The sequence below is a fragment of the Pinus tabuliformis genome, chromosome 3_2 (assembly GCF_031772625.1).
Source record: "Pinus tabuliformis cultivar Carrire ecotype Pingquan chromosome 3_2, CPIR1, whole genome shotgun sequence".
Lineage (NCBI taxonomy): Eukaryota > Viridiplantae > Streptophyta > Pinopsida > Pinales > Pinaceae > Pinus > Pinus tabuliformis.
This window is the reverse complement of record NC_142302.1, coordinates 411,370,853-411,398,235: the sequence shown is the minus strand read 5'-3', so window position 1 is coordinate 411,398,235 and position 27,383 is coordinate 411,370,853. Positions and strand designations below refer to the sequence as shown.

The 27,383-nt window shown below is 35.9% G+C and overlaps 1 protein-coding gene across 1 annotated transcript; it reads right to left on the bottom strand.

The window, feature by feature from the left end:
* Positions 1-5,478: 5,478 nt before the first annotated feature.
* LOC149181124 (protein TPX2-like) lies at positions 5,479-20,267 on the bottom strand. Its single transcript, XM_089416454.1, has 23 exons — positions 19,308-20,267; positions 18,057-18,139; positions 17,902-17,960; positions 17,230-17,423; positions 14,060-14,216; positions 13,842-13,950; positions 13,582-13,701; positions 13,383-13,427; positions 13,201-13,298; positions 12,972-13,050; positions 12,826-12,888; positions 12,629-12,700; positions 12,319-12,416; positions 11,093-11,171; positions 10,946-11,011; positions 10,787-10,849; positions 10,582-10,659; positions 10,381-10,500; positions 9,864-10,030; positions 6,537-6,648; positions 6,371-6,430; positions 6,001-6,095; positions 5,479-5,912 (listed from the first exon to the last, which is right to left on the bottom strand). Exons 1-23 carry the CDS (start codon positions 19,579-19,581, stop codon positions 5,774-5,776), a joined length of 2,430 nt encoding a protein of 809 aa, XP_089272580.1. The 5' UTR covers positions 19,582-20,267; the 3' UTR covers positions 5,479-5,773.
* Between the last annotated feature and the right edge of the window lie 7,116 nt (positions 20,268-27,383).

The window sequence follows — 27,383 nt, the reverse complement described above, 5'->3', positions numbered from 1 at the left end:
AATGAATACATGTCAAAGTTTTGCACATCAGTATTTCAATTTCATTCGCATTATGAAGATCATATACATTATAGGTTGATTTGGTCATCTCACTACCATGGTTATTTTGAGGGTGAATGCAGTCAAGAGCCTCCAATATCAGAGAGGACAATTGATTGGCTTTATTGGAAATATCATGTTGCTTGAGCTACAAGTGGAGCTTGCAGCTGATAGGGTAGGTAGGTAGGAAAATGCAAATAAGCTCAAGGTTGACTGAGCATTTTTTTTTTTTTTCAGTAGTGGTAGATTTATTTCTCTCACAATGATCATCAAGTTTAAGCCCGAGGTGAAGGCCCAAGAAGCTTAAAGGGGATGCTTGTCAAACAAATTTCCATTTATCATAAGAGGATAAGGCACTGGACCTGCGAGTTCTTAGTGTACCACAAGGGCACACTATCCCAAGTGGAGCCATTGTTATCACTAAAAAGATTTCAAAGAAAAAGGGTAAGATAAGGGAGAATTGGTCTTGGTTATTCTCATGCTCCTTTCATGCATAAGAAGCACTTGGAAAACTCAAGGTCAGCATACATCAGAGTTCTTTGAAGGCTCAAGCAAGGCATGTAAGGTAATCCTAAATTTTGATATAGATTACATTTTGAAAGTTTTCCCTGAAGAATGGTGTTTATTATATTCAATTTTGAACAAGCTTCATGACATGTGGAGAAAGCCATTTCAAGAAAAATAAAGACTTAAAAAGGTTAAATTTTGGTCTTAAAGTTGTGTTTTGAAATTACACAGCAGTTTCGTAGCGCGCTACGAAACTGCTGTAAGTGATGCCTAATGCACAGCAGTTTCGTAGCGCGCCACGAAACGCTACGAAACTGCTGTAAGTGATGCCTAATGCACAGCAGTTTCGTAGCGCGCCACGAAACTGCTGTAGCTGCATATTGTGATTTGATGGACCATTTTTGTAAGAAAAAAGGATATCTTTTTTAGGATGGGCAGCTGAAAGGGATTACTTACAAGGTATAAACATCAAGCAAAGGCAAAACAAGGAAAGGAAAGACTTTTATGAACTCCGAAGTTTTATGTTATGAAAAGAGCAGTCTACTTTCAAGGTGATTACCAAGCAGTTAAAAACTCATCTCTAAAAAGTGAAAGAGGTTTTCATTCCTAAGATTCTGAAGTACAAAAACCTCTTCCACTTTCTTCAAATCCATTATTATTTGAGAGAAATGAATGATCAAACTTGCGCTACGAAACTGCTGTAGGTGCAAGTTTTTCACAGGCATATTTTTTTGTTTGAAACCCGTTTTTCAAAGAAATATTCTGGACAGTAGGAAAGGTGTTTCAAAAAACCAAGAGAGGTTTTTGTTAAGCATGGATTGGTTCACAAAAGCCTCCTTCAGTTTTTCCAAATACATTGTTTATGAGAAGTTATGAGCTCTGTCCCAAGACCTATTTTTCAGCCAGAACAGAGCAAGGGACAGTTTCCTAGTTTCTAGGAACAACAAAAGGATGAGTCATCAAGGGCCAGCTGGAAGGTTATGGGCTTCATCAAATTAGACTTCATGGAGTTTTATGTGTCAAAAGGAGTGTTTAATGCTTAGATAAGGTTGTTGTAATCATGATAAGGAGTTACACTCCTAGTTGTATTAGGTCTCTAGGACTGCTAGTTAGGTGTCATTTGAATTTAATAGTTAGTTTTGAGTGTCATTAGGTGTCAGGTCAGGTAGAATTCGAATTTTCCTCTTCCTAGAAGAGGAATCTAAGCATGTAAAGAGCTCTATATATAGCAGAACATCTGATGTACAAAGGGTTGGAAATTTTATGGAAAAGCTTGTATTTGGCCTATGTAAGACTCATTTTCAGTAATACATGCTTGACTTTACTTCTCAGGATTCATGAAGGATTTTTTATGTTCAGAATATGTGATGTTGTCCTTTTCTTAATTCTTACAGTGGTATGGATGTATAATCACTCAGAATTCACTGAATGTGCTCTGACTTCCTGTATACATTTATAAACTGTGTGGTCCCATATGAGTTTATGTTCTGAATGTTTAAATGTTGAATGCCCTGACTTCCATGTAAGGTTGAGTTCATTGTTATATTGAGGTGTTGTTGACTCCATAAGCCCAATGGATAGTTGTTTAATGTGTTTCCACCATTCATATTTTCCACAGTTGTTCTATAAGAGTTAGCCATCTTATCTTTAATCAAAATCATTAATCCATCAAGAGAGAGCCCTCTCAGGTTGAGGAGGCTAAGCCTCAGCCTAAAGTAGGTTTGAAATAGTTACTTAGAGTCAACCTGACCATCAGCCTATCAGGATCTGATTTTGAGATAACAGGTTCTCTAAGGAAAAGGTTGGTTGGGTTTTCCCCCCATTGTGAGTTTTCCTAGGGTAAAATCTTCTTGTCTCTTTGTGCGTTATGATCTCTATTGCTCTAGTATCTATATGGTTGAATTTATGAATGTATAATTGCTTAATGATATCTTGAAAGAGCAAATAATCATCTACATCATTGTAAGTAATTATTTGACAAGTAGGATTTTACTTCCATGGCAAGATAATGGTACCCTAACTAATCTTAAAAGTAAAATTGACTAAAATTCATACTTTATTGTTATTACAAGTTTTAATAATCAATAAAAATGTGCATAACCATATATGAAACAAGGGAGAAAAGGAGTTCATACTCATGAAGCCCCTGAAGGGAAAAATATATTAAATTAAACATTAGAAACAAAGTTTTGTTTTCTCATTTCTATGTCTTATGGGTACTTTTAATGCAAAGTAAGATCTTATTGCACAAATATCATAAATATTAGAATGTACATGGTTTTGAATGTTTTTAGAAATTTAGCACTATTGAATACATGGATTATTTTGCATACTAGTCAAAGATGATTTTATTTTTCACTGCTTCAATACTTTTTTATTATTCCTAGGAATAAAAAAAAGTACAAAGATAGGCGTTGGAACAACTCTTTTACAAACGAAAAAGAAGAGCTTCCAAATAAATATAGTTGCCCTAGTTGTTTGACCTGGTTGTTACTAGAGTGTGCACATCAACACTATGGCTTTTCTTGTTCCCAGATACATAAAAAAAAATAAGCTAAGTACATGATTTTGGAGTAAAAAATTTGACTTCTAGAAATAGAAAGAAAAGACAACAGTTGAGTTGCAACAGTTGCCTAGTACCAACAACAATAGTCTACAAGTTTGAGGAAAAAGAAACTACTGACAAGAAAATCTAAATAATCCAAATTGAAGCTTCAAAGGAGTATTTTGTAGTTATGATTGGCTAACACCGATGGTGTTGGAACTCAAATTAATTCATATATGCTATGGGAATGGATTGGCTGCTCTGTAATTTGTTGTCTAAGTATTCTTCATATATAATGATGTCGAGGTCCAGGAATAATGTGTTTTTTTGATAGCTTATCTGCTATTCTATTATACTCCCTGTAAATGTGTTGAAATGTGACGACCTGAAAGAAGGATTTTGTTTCTTCAATTATAGCTTTCCATGCCTCAAGGTTCAAGACCTCCAAATGTGCCCTGCTTATCAACCAATCTATGATGCATTTTGAATCCCTAAGAATTTGTATCTTTTTTATGTTGCAAGTCTTAGATAGCGTCATAAGAGTCCACACAACAATCAACTCTGCTTTTTTTTCGTCCAGACACCCAAGCCTATTATGAAGAGGACAATTTTTTTTCATTTATTTTGGTTATTCCCCCTCCACCACAAGCATTTTACTATGCACCAGAAGGAAAAGTTTGATACCTATTAGATTTGGTAGAATGCATTGATGGTCTCCTTAAATTTGCATTTATTGAACCTTATAGTGGGGGTGGAGGGGATCAAGGTGAATAAGACAATCCTAAAAATAGCAAACATCAAGGGTAGAATTGGCCCTAAAGGGGGGAATGTGTGGACTAATGAGACCAATATGGCACATGACTCGTCTATAGATTTTTTTTCAAAGCTATGTATTGCAATATCTTTTTCCTATCAAATTAAGAAGAAAGTTTTATTACCTCATCAAGTTGTAAGCCACAAAATTGACTGCTATAGGTCGGTACCCCTTGAAAAACCCATTTAGCATGATGCTATATAATGTTTTGATTTGCTCAAAGTTGAAAGTGGTTTACCATACAATATTTTGTCATAGGTACCAAGAGTTGCATTTTGCTAAAGAATTATATGAAGCCATGTAAACACATATCATGCAACTTAGAGCTCATGAATTTATTCTTGGATTATGTCTTTCTAGGTCCACTAATAATTCTTAGGATATGTTAATACCCAACTTAAAACCCATGAATTTACTACTTGACTAGGTTTTTCAAGGTCCAATTATCCTTCTTGGGATATGTAGAATTTAGATAAACGTGTGATTGTATTCTATTCACAAGATGTACATATTAATACATAGTCAAGCACAAAAGTCCATGAAGCAATTTTTACCAAAATTCCAACCTTTGGAAGGCTAGAATCATCACACCACCTTGTAAATCTTTGAATGATGTGATGGAATCAGATGCTTATTCTTCATGAAATATACGAGGGGTGTTTTATTTTAAGTTTTTTCTCATGAAATATGAGGGGTGTGTTATTTTAAGTTTTTTAACATATGGTAGCATTGCCCACATTACGTGAGAACATCTATGTCATACTAGGCCTAAAGTGCCTCTCAATGCAAAACTAGTTTGATAGTTGCCCAAGAATCCAATGTCTTGACACCATCATAGGTACAACCAAAAACAACCTTAAAATTTGATGCCTTCTTACTTGCTTCGAGAAAAATCCATATGATGGTGATGTTTATGAATGTATACACTTATGGCAAAAGATAGTGGTCCACAACCAATAATGCAATTTGATGTGCTACCATACATCTTGAAAAAAATGCATATGAGATAATTGAAAACTACTTATATGCATACATTTCATTTGATAATTTATAACAATATTGCCATATAAGTTAAATGGCTGGTAAATGCTATTTAACTCTAAACATTTAAAAAAAAAACATTTATACATTTTAAAAATACATGTAACAAGATTATTGACTATAGAGATTCATCCTTACATCCCAAAAAACTTTAGTTCATATGAGAAATATACATATTTTCATCTTCAGAAAAATTGTTTAGACAACAATATTTACACAATAATATTAAAAGCCATTATAAGGAATATTCATTATGACTTAACATATCACATGCCAAAATTGAACTCTGGCGGTCAGGAATCTAACATTGACAAAACAAAGCTATATTTTCACACGCTTTTGGGTTCAAAATTCTTTCATACAACGAAGCCTTAATTGTTTACATGGTAAACGTGTTATTATGTTGAGTGTGTCCCAAATCATTAATTCCCACTGCTGGACCAAGAAATCCACCAACAGACAACATATGCAATGTGCAATGTTGTAAACACTAATAAAAAGTAGGAACAGCAGCCAAAGGTAGGAACAGTAATAAAAAGAATTAATCAAATCAATGGCATTGATTAATCTATATTACATATCAGGCAAAGTTCTCATTTGACTGAATCAGGAGAGGTTAGAAATTTTAAGAACTTTGTTGGAGTACACCAATTCTCAAGTGGAAGGAAATCAACCAAACCCTGTATTTAGGGTAGGGTGAAAAGAATATCATTCATTAATTACTCCATCTTCCACCGGTGAGGCAGCAGGCAGACATCAGGAGGCATCTATGGCACAAAATGGAATGGATGCAATCATCCATTTTAAGCTACAATAAATAAATAAAATCATCGCATTTGGACGTTTTTTTGCAGACTCGGTGTCATTGACTGCTTTCGCTCCTTGTTCGACATCATTGACTGTCTTCGCTCCTTATGATTAACCCTCAGATTCGGAGATTTAGGTTTTGTGAGTTCCTTCGATGACCTATTACCACATACATGCACGATGATGAGGATCAGACGATGAAATAACAGTGAAGAAAAGGATATCAATAATGATGGTTGATTGATACCTTTTAGGAATGAAGGGCTTGTCAAACGTTGGCACTGGTCGAGCATGAGGAACCATTGTCCTCCTCATCCTTTTAATCAATCTTTCTTCCTCCAGCTTCATCATCAACGACAACGAAGCCTCAAATTAGTATGCAGAGAAAGGTAGGCCACTAGACAGAGATAATAACCACAAAAGAAAAAATAATAATAATAACAACAATTTAATTTTAAAGTCACAGCTAAGCTAAACACCAAATTGGTGTATAACAAGTTTTTGTTTGTGAGAAAAGGAACCCTCCCTAGTAGAGTTTTGATTATTTAGTAGGAAACACATATTCTTAAATATGAAATGCAAGTTAGGACATTAAAAGTTTAAGGAAATGCACTCACTTTCTTGGTAGTCTCATAGTCCTCCCTGAATCTCTTATATAAATTCTCTTTCTCCTTGACCTGCATATGATTTTTCATCGACAAAGTAAATTGGAAGATAAATTAAACTTTACTTGAATTAATGACAAAAGAATGTATCCTCACACAGCAAATGCAAATACAATACCTTTTGATCAAATTCTGCACGTTCGAGAGCACGAGCATCTGCATGGAACGTGAACTCGTGTACCTCGGTAAGAGGTTTTCTGGGCACTACCTCAGGAACATGCTCAGGAACACTGCATTTTTTAAAATTGTCAACTTTTCACCAGATGGCAAAAGTACAAATGATACATAAAATAAACATTTATACCATAATATTTATACAGAATATTAGGTTCAGAACAATCATTAGAAGTAAACATGCTCTAAACTGCACATTATTAGTAGATTGATCTCTAATTTGTTGTTTACCAAATTTAGTCCCACAAATCCTTCACAATTAACTCATGCATCAAAAACGTAACTTCCAGCCTTACATTTAAATTCTACTACGCTAGTTGCCTATTTACTCTAAATTTTGATCACAAGTTTTTCAAATTGAATCATGTTTATACCAGCAACTATATAAATGGTTTCTCAATGGACCTCTTGTAAAAGTCTTAACACCTGTTTCGGCTATAGGTCTGCTGATTTGTTGAGTTCTGTGAAAAAATTAACCTCCATACTTATTAATGGCGTATTGTGATAATGGAGCATTTTGAGGGTATTCTAAACATCTCTTAAGGACTAGCAGAATCCCAAAGTCATTGCTTTCAGTCACTGTACAGTCATTGCTTCTAGTGTTTAAACACTTATGCCTAGTTGGAACTAAAGTGGTATCCACTAAGAAGAATCTGGCCAAAGACCAAGGAGAAATCATCCAAGATAAAATGAACTTGAAAATTTGAATCATTGAAGTAAGAGGCGTTTCTACATAATGAAACTGAAGGGAAGTAGAAAGGATGGCAAGTGTGAAGATGTAAGGACCTAAGCCAAACCAAATTCAATAGGTTGGCCAAGGGCCTGGAGTATCCTGTAAGTTGGAATTGAAAAGTACAGGAGCAGAGGGATTTCTAGCCACACAGGTAAGACTTCTACAAAAAAACCGGGCAAAGCCAAAAGGGAAGAGTCATCCAAAATCAGAGGCATTGTGACTTGTCAGGAATAGCTACTGACAACCAACCCAAAGTCAATGATAGGATAAGAGTAGAGGGATTTCCCAAAGCATTGGAGATTTCAAAATTATTATTTTAGTAAACAGTAAGATGCAAGGAAAGTATGAAGATGCAAGGGAAGTACCCCTTTCAAGGCCTAAAAACTGAAACTCAGGAAACTTTAGAGAAAAAACATTTCAAGTATCTGTAGGAAAATTGCAGAACTGGAAATTTCAAAATACAATAACCAGAGTATGGGTTTACCACCTCTAGAACGTTTTAAGGTCTAATCTCTAGTCACAAGCTGAAATTTTACCATCATATTTAGTTGGGGAGATCTACTACTTCATTGAAAAAATCTGTAACATAGAACTGAGCGGTAGATAAAATGAAAATTTCACTATCACACTTAGCTGGGGAGATCTACCTTCACTTTGAAGGGTCTGGTAAAAAGGTGGCATATAAGATGCAAATTTGAACTACATATTTAGCTGGGAGATCTATATCCATTCTGATATAATGATGACTCGCAAATTTAAACCAGTAGAGTAGGTGGCTTTTCTCCATAATGAAACTAGAGAGAAGTAGAAAGGATGGCAAGTGTGAAGATGTAAGGACCTAAGCTCAGACTATAAGTAAGATGCAATTTCACCATCATATTTAGTTGGGGAGATCTACTTCTTCATTGAAAAAATCTGTAACATAGAACTGAGTGGTAGATAAAATGCAAATTTCACTATCACACTTAACTGGGGAGATTTACCTTCACTTTGAAGGTCTGGTAAAAAGGTGACATAGATGATATAAATTTGAACTTCATATTTAGCTGGGAGATCTATATCCATTCTGATATAATGATGACTCACAAATTTAAACCAGTAGAGTAAATGGCTTTTCTCCATAATGAAACTAAAGGGAAGTAGAAAGGATGGCAAGTGTGAAGATGTAAGGACCTAAGCTGAGGAACTCAGACTAAGAGGCTTTTCTCCATAATAACACTAAAGGGAAGTAGAGAGGATGGCAAGTGTGAAGATGTAAGGACCCAAGCTGAGGAACTCAGAGTCTCAGACCAGTAGTGCAAAAGCATTCCAGGGAGCTTCATTGAAATTCTGTAACATAGAACAGAGTGGTAGATAAAATGCAAATTTCACTATCACACTTAGCTGGGGAGATCTACTACCACATTGAAGGTCTGGTAAAAAGGTGGCATATAAGATGCAAATTTCAACCTCAAATTCTCATATAATGATGGACTTGCAAATTTGAATCAGTAGAAAGGATTTTCTCCGTAAAGAAACTAAAGGGAAGTGGAAAGGATGGTTCATATTACTTGTTGAGGGTGGTTCATATTACTTGTCATAATACCATTTGTCTTGATTACTAATGCAAACCACAAAACAATAGATACATAGAAAGAAATCTAGAGTGTTTCAAACTTTGAACATCAACAATTTTTGGAATGGAGACAGTTGTAATGTAAATTATGAATTCTGTTTCCGAGGTGTGGTATATATTATCTTTATAATGTAAACAACACACCAAACATTTCCAAAAGCGTAGTTCGATAAAAACAAACCTCAGACAAACAACTACAAAAATAAATAAAACTTTTGCAATGGTCACAGTTGTAAAGTATGGATTCCATGTTGAGGGTGGTCCATATTCTCTGTCATGATACTAATGATACTAATGCAACATATATAATGATACATGGAAACATATTTAGAGTATTTCAGGCTTTGATCATTAAAATTTTGCTTAAGCAACTTTGACCATGGTACATATGCTGTAATCTTTAAAATGAAAGCCCGTCAAACATTTCCAAAAGTTAGCAAAACAAATTTTAGTTATGACGTCATCAGTGCCTAGCATGCATAAACTGTTGTACCTGGGTTTTATCATTTTTTATATGCAGCAAATTCTACATAGTTGGTAGATTTTCTTTCATTTCATTTACAACAGTTGTAATGTAATTATGGATTCTGTTTGGTACATGTACTTTATCTTTATAACGCAAGCAACCACCAAACATTTCCAAAAGTGTAGTTGGATAGAAACAATACAAACATTTCCAAAAGTTAGCAATGCAGATTTTAGTTATGACGAAATCTGTCTAGCATGCTATAATTTTCTTTCAGCTAAAATAATGAACATGCTATGATTTTCTTTCAGCTAAAATAATAACTAACCCTTCACATGCTTAAACTGTTGCCCCTGAGTTCAGTCATTTTTTATATGAAGTACATTCTACATTGTTGGTAGATTCTCTTTCATTTCATTCACAACCTTTTCGAATATTCAGCAGTATAATGACTTACCTGCTTAAAATAGGTTGAGCTCGAAACTTTCTCCTCTCTTGCTCCTCCCATTCGATCCTTTCAAGCTCTTCCATCCTCCGCTGTAGCTCCTCTTCATGCCTCATTAAACTTTCAAGTTGAAAAGGTTCTGGCTTGGTACATTCCTTGGGGATTGGCTTTGGCGGAATCTGGAAGGTAGTGGGAATGTCAGATGAATGTTGCCACAAACTGCTTTTACAAGGAATCATTTATGTTATTTACATGTAAATTTCACAATGCCATGTTGGAAAACTCTCTCTCGCTCACCAAGAAAACCAAGCCAAAGAGAATCACAGACAACTTAAGAAAAAATCCCTATCAGATGTCCAAAAGGTGGTCTAATTGTTTGAAGATTTCTTGCTCACGTCAAACTACACAATTATGCATGCATGTAATCAGTAATATACTGAGTACTCTATGATCTTCACAATCTCCTGAATATTCTTGATCTTACATATGGAGCTATGCCCAAAAGCAAAAATGTTGTTGTAGTGCTTACTAGAGGATAATCGGTGGTGTAAGGATATGGATTAGCCTTTGGAATCCGTGCTTCCTGCTCTTTCTCTTCACCCTCTAGCAACTGTGTCATGAACTTCATTTCCTTTTCTGCCCCACGCTCCTAAAAGTTGGGGAAAAAATACCATCAAATTATGACAAACCATGCTTCAAATTCCAAAATGAATTTGGCAGGGCTACGAACCTCTGTTAGGAGATGGAATGGATGAGGAACTGTTAGTCGAGGCACTGGGTCATGATGAGGTTCTGAATTGAGAGAGAGCTGATAAAAAACACACAGCATTTCCCAAAGTATTAAAATCTCAATTGCACGATAATAACTGAAAGCTGACACCTCACTACCGAGGCTTTTTTCCTGATCAATCATCTATCTGGATTAAGCTCCTAACCTTTTTAAATAGTTCAGTTGGTGGAGGCGGAGGAAGGCGCTCATCCGTGGCAAAATGAAATCCCTGATTCAGATAGTAAACGATTTAATATCTTCCTAAAACAATGAACCTTAAACGTACTTTTAATTGCATCAACTTATTAATTAACATGCATCCTACCACAGGTGTTGTGACTTGACGTTTGAGATTGCAAAATATACCAAGATCCCCCTTACTGCAGAATATCTGCAAACATAAGATCATTCAGAAACTTCATATATAAGATTGCAGACTATATGGACAGAGTACAAACTTGTTAACTGGTACCTTTTTATTAAGTGGCCTAGCCTTGAATTTTGGGATCTTTTGCAACTCTTCTTCCTCTAACTCTTCCGAGCTCTTAACTCTGAACATTTACATGAATAAGCAAAAGAGTATTATATTTTAGAAAGAGCATAAACTAGATTAATTTCCCAGAGCCAGACTAATGAAGTTCGTAAGGCTTATATTCTGATGTCTACCAAAATATTACAGTGCCTTCTCAAGAACAGAAAAATAATGAAATCCAATTACCAATTCTTCAACATGCAATAGTTTACCAAAACATTACAGTGCCTTCCCAAGAACCGAAAAATAATGAAATCCAATTACAAATTCTTTAACATGCAATAGTTTACCCATCTAATATAATCCGTAACAAAGCAATTGAACCACAAAGTTTCATTGACCAACATGCAATAGTTTACCCATCTAATATGATCTGTAACAAAGCAATTGAACCACTAAGTTTCATTGACCAACATGCAATAGTTTACCCATCTAATATGATCCGTAACAAAGCAATCGGACCACAAAGTTTTATTGATGGTGTTGTCTCTATAGCCTGTCCAAAGGGCTTCAATAAGAGCGATCTGACAGGCAATAGTATACCACGGAGTAACTAAACATTACAATACCTTTCTGAGAGCAGAAACATAAATGAAATGCAATTACAAAAATAAAAGTTACTTTCTTCAACATGTAATAGTTTACGCATCTAGCTATTTTTCCGTTGGATCTTTCACAAGTGATCTGCAACAAAGCAACCAAGCCACAGCCTTTCATAGCATGTGAGTGACAAAAGTGCAGATGATTTTGTCTCTACACAACAAGATTCAAATCACTCCCGAAATATTTTGGGTCTTCTCAAGGCATTGCTAACGTTTCTTATCTGGGGGGCATGCATGCAAAGGAGTTTCCTGGCCTGGGCACAGTCAGAACTAAAAAAAGCTGCTGTTATCTCTATATCCCCCATTCAAAGGGCCTGAATTAAAGAGATGAAATGATCTAACTACAAAATTTCATAGCATGCAAGTGAAAAACTGCTGTTGATGTTGTCTCTGTAGCCCCTGTTCAAGGGGCTGAAAAAAACAAACTCTGCAGTGCCACACAGAAGATTCAAAGTATTCTTAAGGACATCTTCTGGTCTTCTGAAGGCTTTACTACATTCTGTATTTTTCTGCCTCTTAACTTCTAGATAAAAGATTAGCAAGTTTCAAAAAATGATGACTCACTTTGGTGGGCGTGCACGCAAAGAAGTTTCCAAGTGTGGTGGTCTGGGCTCAGTCAGAACAACTGCAGTAACAGATTCACACCGCCGCTTATCTGGAATCTGCATTTAGAAAGATGATTTATTCAGAATCTGGCGATGTAAACCAATTGCAGACACCATAACATATAGATTTTTATTTCTCTGATCCTGGTGAAGACAGAATTCCTTCTCTCCATCGTTAACATGTTCAAATATCAGAGTTGAAAGTGGTTGTTAATGTTCTTTGTTGAAAACTCCAAATACCATGAGAAGGGTAAAGATGATTTCCTTACCACAGCTGAATCTGTAGATGATGAAGCAGAAGAATGTTGCAAAGACCTCTCCATTGTCTTCAAATGGAATTCCTGTCAGGTTGCAGCCGAACAAATATTTATCTCAATCCAAAAAGAACTTCAAACAGGGCCTGACTATGTTAGGATGAATATAAAGAGATAAAATATATAGAATATGTTTGGTGCCCAAACTGAACCTGAAATTCTGGTAACTGAGGGACAGTCTTATGCAATGGTGGCAAGAGTGGAGCCTCCAATATCTGCAATTTACATAAATGGATGAGAATATGTCTGAAACTTCAAGTTCGGACATAGTTTGTAATAGTTTGTGTTGCATACTTACTTTTTTGTTGAGTGGACGTGCTTTGAACTTTGGAATTTTGGCAAGCATCTCTTCTTCAAGCTCTTCCGCACTCTTAAACCTGAATAAATATAAGAAGAATGACTGATATGTCAGACATGTGTGTTGTTTTTCAAGACTTTGTGGTTTGCTTTTAAAGAATCAATGCTAGTGCAAGTCGGTATTCACACAAACTGGAAAGAGTTAACACAAAATTGATTCCAGAATATACCTTGTCGGCCGACTTCTCTGAGCAGTTTCAAGTCCAGGATCCTTCGGTATTGTGAGCATTAATGCTCTGGGGTTTTGAGAAGGTGCACCAGTACCATCCTGAAATAAATTCCTTATGCAATGAAACACCAAGGACAATAACCACCTAAAACACTAAGAAAAGATGAATGATAATTTTCTTACATGAGATAGGGACTGCTGCTTGTGAAGCTGCTCAGATGTTCTACACTGAAAAAAAATAACTTTTTCAACAACAGAATCAAATGGAGAAGCCAATTTTGCTAACTACAAAGAAACATGGTCATTATTACATTAAGCAGGAGAAGAATGTGCATGAATACGCAAGATGTAAGGTTGATAGAAACAAAGTTACAAACTCTACCTTAGAAGCTGAGTTCCAATTTCTTTCATTGTTTTTATAGATTGAAGCAGTTGATTCTTTGTTAGCTGGTCTGTTTGGATGTGTTTTGTGTGGCAAAATGTGTTCCTTTATCTTCAGAATCTGAAATAAAAAGGGAAAAAAGGCGTAAAATTAACAGACATCTCTCTATCCCAAACACAACCCATTTACATATGCATATTAAACGCGATCAGCAAAAACAATATCAACAAAATGATCATTCAATTCAACAATCATGTTACCTGCCGTAATCGTCCTGCTTCAAGCTTTTGCCTTTTCACTGCTTGGTTTTCTTGTGCAGCACTGTTTTCAGCACAGTTTTCTTTCTTTAACGAAATACTCCTAATGCATCTGAAAATTACATTATTACACATGGCTGTTAATGGATAATATCTTGTAGTTAGGTAGTTAGGTTTTACCACATACAATAGGATTACTAGATTTTCCTGACAAAACTTGCCTGTTTATAGCCTGTCTAGAATTTTTAACTTCTGTTCCGCAATTTCCTCCTGAATTTGGTTGTTTGGACGACTTCTTGCCTGCAGACTTTGCTATGGAAGGCTTGCTTGAGACCACCTTGGGCATAACTTGTGCACCAGGAGTATAGACCTCCATCGCTAAAATTCCAATTTAACATGCGGAGTGTAAGCAACTTCCACCAATACCATAATTACAAGTACATTTGACGCTTAATTCTTTCAAAGATCAGATTGCACAGTTATTTCCCCCAATTTCAGGTAGACTATATGATAATTAACTCAGATTTATGGTGCCCTGATCCAAAGCAATGCAATTATGGTGCCCTGATTAAATACCTTCTACAGTGGCCCCAATGCTAAACACAGAACATGAGGAGCATGAATTAGACTTTTATGTTAGGTGCATAGCATACATATAAATAAATCAAAAACATTGTCAGCGGATGAAATCGCTGGGTTCAAGGTGTTATTCGTGTAACTCATTGTGATGCTTGATATATTGTTTATTCTTGGTGCTTGATGATAGAAGAATGTTGGAGATTGTTGCAGGATTTGTAATTCTCATATACTAGAGCTTCTTGTTGACAAATTGAGGGATTGTGTGTTGAGAAAAATTACAACAATGGATGCAGCTTACTTTTCAGAGAAAAATCTGTAGCTACAATGATTTGGCCAAGCAACAAACGCATTGCCAAAAAAGGGAACATTGCTATTACTCAGGTTCACATTAGCTAGACATTGAATACATTGTTGTAGGATTTGTAATCTACTAGAGATTCTGGCTGATGATTCAAGGGATTGTGTGTTAAGATTCTTTGTCAAGAATTCCAATGCTTCAAGAGAAGAAGATTTGAGAAGAATTATAATAGTGAATGCACAACTTAGAAGGGCCATACTTGCAATTGCCAGAACCCAGATACAACAGGAAATGAAAGGAGTCACATTTGCATCAAATGAAAGGACACAATTGAATCATTTGAAGGGATATATTTGATGGACTCACATTGGTTAAACATTGTAATCCAAGTCAAGAGAGGGTCAAGCTTGTCTCTGCAAGCAGGCATTGGAGGCAAATTCAAACTTATAACAAATGCAAGGAGGCTCAATTCAGGCAGTATATCAAGAATGCTATACTTCAAGCAAATGTAGAGGTTCAAAACTTGATTGGTAACTTGCGCCAAACATTGTTTGGAGTGAATTCAAAATGTTTGAATGAGCTAAGATTAGACGCCAAGATTTGGACCATATTTGTGCATGAACATTGAACTCATTTGAGTCTATTTGCATACTTGTTATCCCATAAATAACATGGAGGTGGCATTCAAGGTGATTTCCCCTACGGTTGAGAGGATGTCATGCCCCTTGGTAGTTGTTCCTGCCTTAACTCCTCATTTCTTATGCATTTGAAATTTTTTACCATTTTTCTTGAATGTGTGCCTTGATAGTGTTATTACTAATGTATTTTTTGGTATTAACCCTGATTCCTTATTTCATGATTTTACCATTTTGCTTGAATGCGTGCCTTGATAGCGTTATTACTAATGTATTTTTTTGGTATTAACCCTGATTCCTTCTTTCATGATTAAATGTGTTCAAAGATGCATTGTTGATTTATACTTATTAAAATATGTGAAATTCAACAGCTACATTATTCCGTATTATTCTTGCATGTGAAAAAGGTGGTGTTGGAATTTCCCCAAGATATCAATTGAAATGGATTTTTTGAAAAGCTTTTTATTTCACACCAAGTGGGTATTGGAGCCAAGTTGCTATTTCAAACCCTACTAACCAGTCTCAATGCATTAATTACGTGACAAGTTTTGGAAAGAGGAAGAGGAAGAGAACATTGTTCCATGCCACATTGACTGTCTAGAAACCCATGTTGAAGTTTCCAAATTAATAGAATACACGCAAATCAAATGCCATTAACAAAGGATCCAAACTAACTCCAAACTCACATGGGAAATGACTAAGAGCCAACTAGCTAGGAGAAAACATTGAAGAAGACCTAGAGTAATTGAGAGTGCCACAAAGAAATAATTTTCCTCCAAAAGTACATCTTGTCAAGAGCTAGTTCATAATTTGAAGAAGTTATGCCTCCAACTTTTGAGGGTAACACTGTATTTATTAGAATTAGTAAGTTGACTAATATGAAGGATAAATATGACATTGAAAACAAAAGGTACTAGTAGCCACTTGATAAAAAATTTTAAACTTAAGTAGGTTACAAACATGTGTGAATTCACATTTCCTCTACTTGGGATCCTATGAAGTGGCAAGAAGTTTGTTTATAGCTCGAAAAGTAGAACTTGATTGTTATTGGAAAAGCATACAATGTTAATATGTTGACTATATGATGGAATATAAGTTTGGGACCATAAGCCACAAGATCATTTTTGAGACTTAAGTAGGTTACAGACATGTTTGAATTTAAATTTCATCTAGTTGGGATCCTATGAAGTAGCACGAAGTTTGTTTGTAGCTCAGAAGTTTAAAGTGGATTGTCATTGTAAAAGCATAAAATGTATAGATGATGTAGATAATCACAATTCTCACGGGGTTGGCTAAACCAACTTCCTTACAGCATATTGCAACCATGCAAGTGGGGAGGTGCTTGAGGAGATGTCCAATGTATGCAGTACATGTTGATGCATTGGTTAATAAGGGACCTGAAATCAACGGTTTTCATGTTTTGTAAGAACCTTTTGATGTTTTCTGGGCTACTAGCCAAGAGAGCTTTAGATTATAGACTTTACTGGGGTGTACGTTATAGGATGTCCAATGGAAATCTTGTTGTGCTAAAAATGCAATCAGAAATCAAAGTATTTATTGTGGTTAATTGCAGACAAACAGTTTCCTATTTATACAGCACTGTAGAGTCTAGACTCTAGTATTTATTCTGAACTAATCTAATATCTCTTCTGAAACTAAATCATAAATATCATAAAAAGGGAAAACATTAACAGACTCTGCTTTTTAGCTGAACGTTATAGAGAATCATGATCTAGGCTTACCTTAATTAATGTAGTATTTATTCTGAACTAATCTAATATCTCTTCTGAAACTAAATCATAAATATCATAAAAAAGGAAAACATTAACAGACTCTGCTTTTTAGCTTAACGTTATAGAGAACCATGATCTAGGCTTACCTTTATTAATGTCTTGGTGAGCATTATCCTTAGATTCAGTAGGATCTGCATTATCCTTAGCTTCAGTAGAATGCACATTATCCTTAGCTTCAGTAGAATTCACATTATCCTTGGATTCAGTAGAATTCACATTATCCTTGGATTCGGTAGAATTTGCTTTGCTCATTTCTGTCGAATAAGAATTGGCAGTGGAGCTGAACAGAGGTATTAAGAAAAATACACAATCAGATACCAAAGTAAATTTTATTTATATTAAGACATCTCACAGCTGACTCATTTGCTACGGTGGGCCATAATTACAAGGGAATGTGCCCTTCATAATAATGTCAATAAAAGGATTTCTATTTGCATAACTAGATGCATATACAGTCCTAAGGACAGCTCAGTTGGTTCAACCATTTCTGCTAAAATGCAATGCTAAGGGAGGCCATGGGATCCATTCCCACCAAGTCCTTCAGGATTACCAGCCATTAGTACAGCTGGTGGTTAATACTGCCCTTCATCCAGAAAACCAAGAAGAGGGGGGGAATCCATAGGGCACTGGCAAGATACCAGCTTCCTCACTTGGATGCGTAATATGCAGGCAAGTGAGGAGAACTTCTATCTCCAGAAAAAAAATTAATGTATAGAAATATGTGATGATAAATAGTTGTTATTTTGAAAGTTGTAAACCTGGGAACTGTGCATCCATTCTCCTTGGAATATTCAGGTGGTAAGCTAGCAGCAACCAACTGTACAAAATATAAATGTAAGAACCTTTGAACAAATAATTGAAAGTAAATTACTTAGCAGATAGAAACAGATGGAGAATCTGAGAGAGATCATACCTGTTCAGCCTGCATAGCTTCTTGGAAGCTACACAGTGCTTCAAAGGCAAAAGATCGTCTTGGTTTTATCTTTGGCACAAAAGCTGCATTGGAAAAAAACAAATTAATCACGTCACAGATCTCAATTCCTGGCTTCAATCAGAAAGAGACAAAATAAGCATGTCACCGATTACATTTCTTGGCCTCAATCAGAGAAAGAAAAATGAGTCGTGTCATAGATCACGTTTTTTGGCTTCAATCATTCATCTATCTATACCCTTGAGGATGTATTTCATAGTACTTTCTAATCACGTCACAGACCTCAATTCCTGGCTTCAATCAGAAAGAGACAAAATAAGCATGTCACCGATTACATTTCTTGGCCTCAATCAGAGAAAGAAAAATGAGTCATGTCATAGATCACGTTTTTTGGCTTCAATCATTCATCTATCTATGTTCCTTGAGGATGTATTTCATAGTACTTTCTAAAAGGCGAGGAATCATGACAATGCTAAGTCCTGAATTGAGACCCCTGTTCCCATCCAGCATTCAATTCCCAGATCTAACAGATATTGGCTATAAAGGATTCATCTGGTTTACCAGTGAACTAGATCGTCATTGGGAAGGTGCAAATTAGGGCTAAGAAAACCCTGAATTTAATACCACGATTAACAAACCTCTGTGAGTGAGTGGTGAGATGTCCACTAACGAAACCCTGTTTTGGCTTAGTTAGAATATAGGAGATTAAAGGAATGACTGGACTGTGGAAGAATTTTACATCCTTCAAGAAGGTTAATAGGTGGTTGGTTTCTACAGTGACTCCATAAGAATGAAACTCAGTGGAAAATGCAGCAGAGAAAATTCCCAACCAGAACTGGGTGTATGGTTTTGCATTCTGTGTGTGTTTTGGCTTACTTAGAATATAGGAGATTAAATGAATGACTGGACTGTGGAAGAATTGTACATCCTTCAATTAGGTTAACAGGTGGCTGGTTTCTACTGTGACTCCATAAGAATGGAGCTCGGTGGAAGATGCAACGGAGAAAATTCCCAACTAGAGCTGGGTGTTTGGGTTTGCATTCTTTGTGTGTGCACATGGCAAAACATAAATAGTTTTAGGTGTTAAACGTACCATTGTAATCCATTTTTTCAGAAAAATCATGCCCGATACAAACAACCCACAGTAAAATGGTTTTAGTTTCTGAAAAAAAAAAAAAAAAAAACAAACAAACAAACAATTCACTGACTGAAAACATATAGATATATACTTACGTGATGCTGCGTAGGTGCAAGCTGTTTTAAACCAGCATTCGGCCTTATGGGCCTCTTCGGACGTCTCGCCCTGTAAGAAATCAAAATAACGGGGAGCAGAAAATTCATAATTGATGTCAATTTGGACAGCCCCCTGAGCCTGAGCCTGAGAAGGAGCTCGAGCCTGAGCCTGAGAAGGAGCTCGAGCCTGAGCCTGTGCCTGAGCCTGTGTCGGCGCTTGAGCCTGAGCCTGAGCCTGATCTTTCCCTCCACTTACATCATCTTCACCCCCCATTTTAATTAATCAGTGCTTAATCCCTATTACTACCTTCGAATTATCCTTCCTGACAATAACGCCCAAGTTCTCAGTTACAGCTATGCTATGAATTTGAATATCTTCTAGCTGCACAAAATCTGCTGGCTCTTTTGAGAATCTTTACTCTTACTCTGCCTCTGTCTCTGGCTGTCTCCTCGCTCATAAACCCTCACTCTTCTTCTTTCATTTGTTTGTTTCGCCCAAATCAGGTCAGCTCAGAAATTCATTTTTCCTCCACATCTATTCTATATCTATCCCCTTGAAGCTACTCTCGCTCACTCCGCAGAACATAATTGGGGATGGATGACGTTTCCCATGGAAGGAACGAGACAGGCAGAGACAAACAGATTAATATGTAATGTATGTATGGAATGGGAAAATTCCTCTTGGATTATTCAAATGGCCTCAAGTGAAGTAATGGGCTTGAATTATTGATTTGAATATAGAAAATTAATAATGCCAAAAATAAGGGATTGAAAACAGGAACAGGGGGCACCGGTATCTTCAAGCCATAAACTCAATTCAACTGAGCAGTATGAATACCTCTAACGTTACAATTCCAACGGTCATATGACCATTCAAAGAAAAGCAGGCAGCTAGCACGTTTGGAGCGGAGGAGAGAGTAAATTCCGTACATTTAGTAGATTATGTGGTCAAATATTATATTGTATTGATATCCTTCTACAACGGCTATATTGGCTGGTCCATGGTCAGAGGTTCAAGTCCAACAGAGGAGTCAGCGCTGCCCTAGCGTGCCATCTTTGTTTGTGTTTGGGAAGCGTGCCTGTGATTTCAGGGGGCTATACCAACTCCACATGTCCTCTTTGTGTGTATGTTGTACCTTTCTTGGATGAATATTTTCCTTAACATCCCTAACGAATTTTTCTCTCAAACCATTAGTGTATATAAACATTAAATCAAGAACCTCATAATATAATTTATTATTATTTTTTATAAAAAATAAAACCAGGCGACTAATCGGAATAGCTTATTAAAATATAAATAATTAATAAATATTAATAAGTTTTAAAATATTCATTGATAATAAGCCTTAAAATATTGATTTTATAGGACATTTTAAAATTTATTTATTTTTATAAAAATTAACTAAATTATAATTTTATTTTAATTATTATTAACTATAAAAAGAAGTAAAATATATATACATTTACAAATATATGGAATAAGATTTTTAATTATGGAAATTTATCTCATTTTATGGTGGGGATTTTTTATATGTAAATAAATTTTATTATAATACCATGGATCATGGACCAATACCATGGTTTATAGATACTACATACCCAAAAGATCATAAATCACTTCATATCACATTTATTCATATAATTTTTTTTAATTAATCAATTTAATTAAAAATATTTAAATAATATAATTATTTTGAAAATAAAATTTAATTATTAATATATGTATCTACTATAATATTTTTAAATATTTTAAGAAGATTAAATCTATATTGTCCATTTAATAATATAATAATTAAATTAAAATTTTAAAAACTCTATTCTATAATAATATACTTCTTTACGTAACTAAAAACTTCATTCCAAAATAAACATTTAAATGAGCATAAATGTATATTTTTAAAAGTTATTATTAATATAATTTTTTTTAATATGTATGAATTTGAATTTAAAAATATTAATTCATAATTTAGTTTCCATATTTCATGAGTTATGTTTTCCTAAAATATAAAATATAAAATAAATAAATACCGTTTACTTATGGGTGTATTGATATATACAGCTTGAGTGGGCCTAATGGTTAAGAGCATGTGTTTCCTCTTAAGAGGTCACAGGTTCAAAACCAGAGGGGGGTAGAGTATGTATGCCTTCGTAGACTTAGCAGTCAAATCGCTGCGCGGAGGTGGGTCCCTTGTCCCACAAACAAGGGGGTCTCATACACCAATTTGGTGTCTGGCTTGGATGTGACCTTAAAAATAGATATTATTATTATTATTATTATTATTAATTGTAATTGCAACCTAATTATCATAGTTATGTGTGTATTGATACATTGTAAATGCAATCTAATTTCAAGGTAATGGATTTGACTTGTAACATAATCTTCAGGATTAAATTGAAACTTTAATAATAATAAATAATAATGGAATTGACTTGTAACTTAATCTTCATGGACTTTAATCAATAATAAATAATCATCAATGATATGGCTTATGATTATAGTCTCTCACTTTATTTCAAGATAAGCTTCAACACATTTTTGGGGACTCTTTTTACGTGTATCTAGGCCTTGCTATTGTTGCTTATAGTTATAAGTAATATGATGATGCTTCATCACAATGTTACAATTTTTTTTATTTTCAAAGTCATTATAATACGGATTTTTTACTTTAGAGTATTCCAAACTCCTATCATTTCTTTTCAAATTTGCATTTTTTTGCATAGTGAAAAAACTTGAGGTTTTTCATATTCGAGATATACACTCATTGTTTTATAAAAGTAAGTGAAAGTTATATTGTTTTTATTATTAAATGTTTTTTTAACTAAAACAAATATGAAATGATAAATTTGTGAGGTGTAAATTGTTGGGTGTGTTATATTCTTTTTATGACTAGTCATACATATGGGGTGATAACCCTTTATTTGTTGCATTGGGTGTAATTGGAGGGTCACAGGGAGGCGTAACTTTCTCTGTCAAGGGGTTTCAAGGGGGTGGTAGCCCCCCTTGTATGGGGTCCGAGGCAGCGCCCCGAGGATTTTTTTTTTAACCCTATATTAGGTGGGTAGACCTACCTATGGTTTTGTGCATGGGTTTCACACATGGTTTTGGGCATGATGATTTTCTGCACATGGTATTTTGTAGATTTGGTCAAGGGAACTACAATTATGTTCTAATCCAGGGTTATTGGATTGGGGTTTATGAATGCTTCAACATGTATATATATGCATTTTAACATTGAAAGGAACATAATGGAAAATCAATTTGATAGTGTCGATTTTGGGATCCAGGGGAAAATCTCTGTGTATTTGTATTATATTCTCGTCATTATTTATTTTCTGTTTTTAGAATTTTTATGCAAGTAATTTATGTACAGGGTTAAAACCTATATAAATTGAGTCTTTCCCAATTACAATGATGGGTTTGAGGATTTACATATGAAATTTTTATGGATTAAGAGTTATGTATACGGTATGAAAAACACTTTAGTGTAGAGGTTTTAAGTGTTGCAATATTAGGTAAAATTACCAAAAATATCTTTTGCTATTGGTAAGAAAGGTTTTATGAAAAGTTTTAACGATTTTTCACTATAATTAAAAATTCTAGGATATTGGAGGTTCTTGTGGCGATTTTTTGTTAGTGTGTATATGTCAATAGTGCACACACCTGTGTGCCAATGTTAATAATATACATCAATTTGCTACACAATGATAACATTGAGGTTTCGAAATATCTCTACTAAGCACCAATATGCATGACAAATTTTTGAAGCCCCAACGCTAGATTAGATATAAAAGCTTTGAGACATTTTTATAAAGAATAAGCACTAGTGTGACATAGATTGATATTGATTGGGTCTTTAAAAATATATTGCATACCAACACATATGATATATATTATCAAGCACGGATGCTTAGTTTATCTAATGAAAACACCAATTAATATATCATCTCACACACTGAATATTCTTGTAATGTAACAATAATAGTAATGACAATGATAACAATATCACCAACATGGATCCATCTTAACTCTAAATCTACCAAGTGCCTAAAGGGATCAAATCTCTTTTCACTCTAAAAGAGTTTTGCATCTTCAGAGATTTGTGTAACACCCTCATCCCACATCTACCCAAGTAATCGGCCAACTGGGGTAAATATGCTATGAGAGGCCACTATAATGGGATTCAACCTCCTAAGTCACCTTAAGGAAGTGGAATCGACAAAAACACACCATACAAACCTTCCACATCAGCAACAGAACTACCAGGAGCCATCCCAATCACTTAAGTAGCCAACCCCTAAGACCAACTAAAGTTTTAAACTATTAAACCCCTCGATGCTCCCTTGATATGGACAAGCATGCGTCAAAGAGGCTCCAGATGCTCCCACATCATGGGTATGCATGCATTTGGGGAATTTTCTCCTCGGCCCCATGCTTGTGACTTCGGGATTTGTGCCACTTTTTCAGGCCCAGAGCTGAGGTCACTGCCCAGAATTCAATGCCACCTTCAAAAATGAATTTACACAACAGAACAATGATACATTTGCAAAAACAATGACAAGGACTAGACTGGACCCCTACTAGCCATGACAAGCATTTTGTCAAACATGTCACAAATATGTAATCTATAAGTTTAAACAATAGGTTCGAGCATAGGGGTCTCATATTTATCTGAGAATCACTAAGAATCATTTTTCCCTTATATCATTAACTGCATTATCATCTATTAGGTCATAGATACATTGTTCGTTCATTTACAGATTAAAACATGAGGAGAACCATGCATCATCATTGTCATAATACATGTTTATAACCAACATAATAACAACAAAAATATCAAGGATACATCAACCTTAGAATCCACATATAAACCAATACATTTACACATAAGATACACGGTATGGAACTACCACGTTCCACCTGACTATAGATTGACTAAGCCAAATGTCTCTTTAGCCAATCACCCCCATGCCATATTCCAAGCATGAATGTGGGACTCAAACCAAAAGAACCAACTAGGGCATCCTGAGGCTAAACCACCTCATCCTCATCAATAGAAACCAGGCTTTACCACAATCCACATTAGATCACTAGGCCCAAACAATAAACATGTAATAATAGGCTTTACCATGATCTCCACCCGATCACTAGGCCAAAACAAACATAGATGCCCCCAGATTTGTCCACCTACACCTTGAGGAATTTTCCTATCTCCTAGTCTCTCAGGCTTTACCGCAATCCACACCAGATCACTAGGCCCTAAACCGAGACTCCACCCTATAGGCTTTACCATATATCCCGCCATCCACTGACAAGGATTCCTAGGCCTAATCAAGGGTAACCACCTCTAGGATTTACCGTATATCCCACCATTAACTGATCAAGGATTCCTAGGCCCACTGAGGCACACATGATCCAGGTGGATCTTCAAAAAGTACTAGTGGCATGGTAAAAGGCTCAAAAAATCAAAGTGGTAGAAACTCTATAAGCTTAGCATCGGATCGAAGTGCTCATCATCCTGATTCCAATGGTGTGAATGACACTCAAATCCAATCTTGTATGAAGAAGTTAGAGCAAGTCAAAGTTTATGTTTAACTTAGGCAGGTGGCAGGAGGTGATAACGTGGCAAAACTTCAGTGAATGGGGAAGTGCCAAGTGGTAGGTTTCCATTGGTCCTGCATTTCGCTTGTCGTAGAAGGCAAAGGTCAGTGGTTTCAAATCGGCCCTAGGCAAGAAAAGTTGTGATGCAATAATCGCATATTGCAATCGCAAAAGGAAAAGTGTTTCTGAAGCGGTCTCGACAGGATCCCGATTGCGATTGTGATATCGCATATCACGGATTAGAGGGGATCAAGTGTTTATGAATCGACCCCTGATAGAGTCTAGTTGTGATGCGATATATCACAATCACAATTCGCAAAAGTGGAGAAATAGTATGGAGTGCCAACCCTGGTTCTATGCAGATTGCGATTTGCGATGAGGCTTGATATGTTATGAATTGTGTTTAATAAGCCATCAAGTTTGTTATTATCATAGGGTGCCTGTTGTAAAGGTTGGGGTATATACGCCGGTGGAAACTGCCGATTGTGATTTGCGATGAATCCAACTACGCCGATAGATTATTCTTCCATTTGAGGGTTAATGAGAAAATAATACGTGGACTGTTTGCCTATGTTTAACAGGGTTGTTACCACGTACTATTTAGGGGCCCGAGAATCTTTGCCTGAAACAAACCCGCCATCTAAAACTTGTCATTTGTTTGGAACTGCCCAGAAATTGAGGAGCTAGCCACCAACGTATACATATTGGACTATCCGCACATGAAAGGGGGAGAGGACTGGTAGATTAGTTCAAAAGCCATTGTACGCAACAGAACCTAACCTGGCAGTAGGTCAGGACCTCGCCTTGAGCAACAAGGAGGTTCCGAGAAGGTGCAAAAGGCCCGATTATCCGAATTAGGTGTTTGGATAGGCGTTTTTGCACGATTTTTCACCAGGAATTCGGTGGTACTACCTGTTTTTGAAGCTAGGCTCTCCATTCTTCATCCATATTCCAACTTGGAGGTATACAGATTGTAATTGAATGTTGCTTGTAATTTTATCTCTTTTTATGCCACTTAATGAATGAAGGCCTCCCCACTATTGAGCAGGGCCTGAAGACATAGTCCAAAGTGGATGAACTCTGTAATAAAATAATTGTGTCATGGTTTCATGTTTATCTTGTTATTTCCACATCGTTTTATGTTCTTTTAAGTTCCATGGTTAATAAGCTCTGTTATATGTAATTTTGATGCATCTATAAGCAAAAGATCTTGGATCAAGTTTAGTATCGGAGCAGGTCTTTGTTGATGCGAATTGCATGAGTATATGCTAACTTAGAACAAGATGCAAAAATGAGAAGGAACGCTTAAGTCCTTTGAACCTGAAGCATGACATGCACAACAAAGAAGAAACATGGCAAATGAAGAAGCTCGTTGGGAAGAGGAATAGAACTTCTGCAAGGTATTTTACAATATGGCAGAGAAAGTGGACAAGTTGTTGTCAGAGTATGAGAAGGCACTTGGGCATGAGAAGGAAGGTGCCAATGATAATAAATCATAAAATCATGAAAGGTGGTGGAGAAGAGCCTCCTCCCTCTCCTTCTTCAAGTGGCAGTTCTCATCACTCTAATCGTGATTCCAAACATACATCTAAGAAACCATTCTTCAAGCTAGATGTAAAGTTTGACTTGCCCACATACAATGGAGAATGTAGTGCAAAAAAAATTAATAATTGGATAAGATAGATAGAGATCTACTGCTAGATCTAGTAGATCGAAGAAGATGAGGCAAAGGTCTAGTTAGCATCTCTTCGGCTGAGTGGCACTGCTCTCATTTGGTGGGAGAGAAAGTTGCAGAAGGGCAACAAAAAGTCGGGTAACCTTCTTTCCTCTTGGTCCAATTTTATTTCTGCATTGAAAGACCAATTTTACCCTTTGGGTTATAAACAAAAGGCACTAATGGAATGGAAATATCTAAGGCAAGGTAAAGGCCAAAATGTGTAAAGCTTCACTGAATAATTTCGGAAACAAGCATTGAATTTGGGCATCTCATTAGATTCGCCCAAGACTATAACTAAGTATGTTGGTGCGCTACATAGTTACATAAGACACTCACTGCTATTTTTCAAGCCTACTACGATTGATGCGGCTAGTGTAAAGGTGATTCATCTTGAAAGCCGAGGCAAGAATGACAAAGATGATCAAGCCAAGAAAACATTGTTCAACCCTCAGCATGGAAAATTCCAGAAGAAAGGCAAGGGGAAGGCTAAGAAGACCATCGCAGCCAAGAAAGAGGATGGAGAAACACCATCTTGCACGCATTGCAAGAGAGAAGGTCATGATGAGGACCATTGTTGGAAGCTACATCCAGAGTTGAGACCAAAGAGATCCAGTGGAAAGGGAAAGAAGAATATAGTGGCAACAACACAATAGGACCTTGGATCATATTCTAGTGATGAGACATTAACCATAGCCGTGGGCACAAAAGGTACTCCTTCTATTAATAATAGTTCTGATTCAATTACAAGTACTAGTTATTT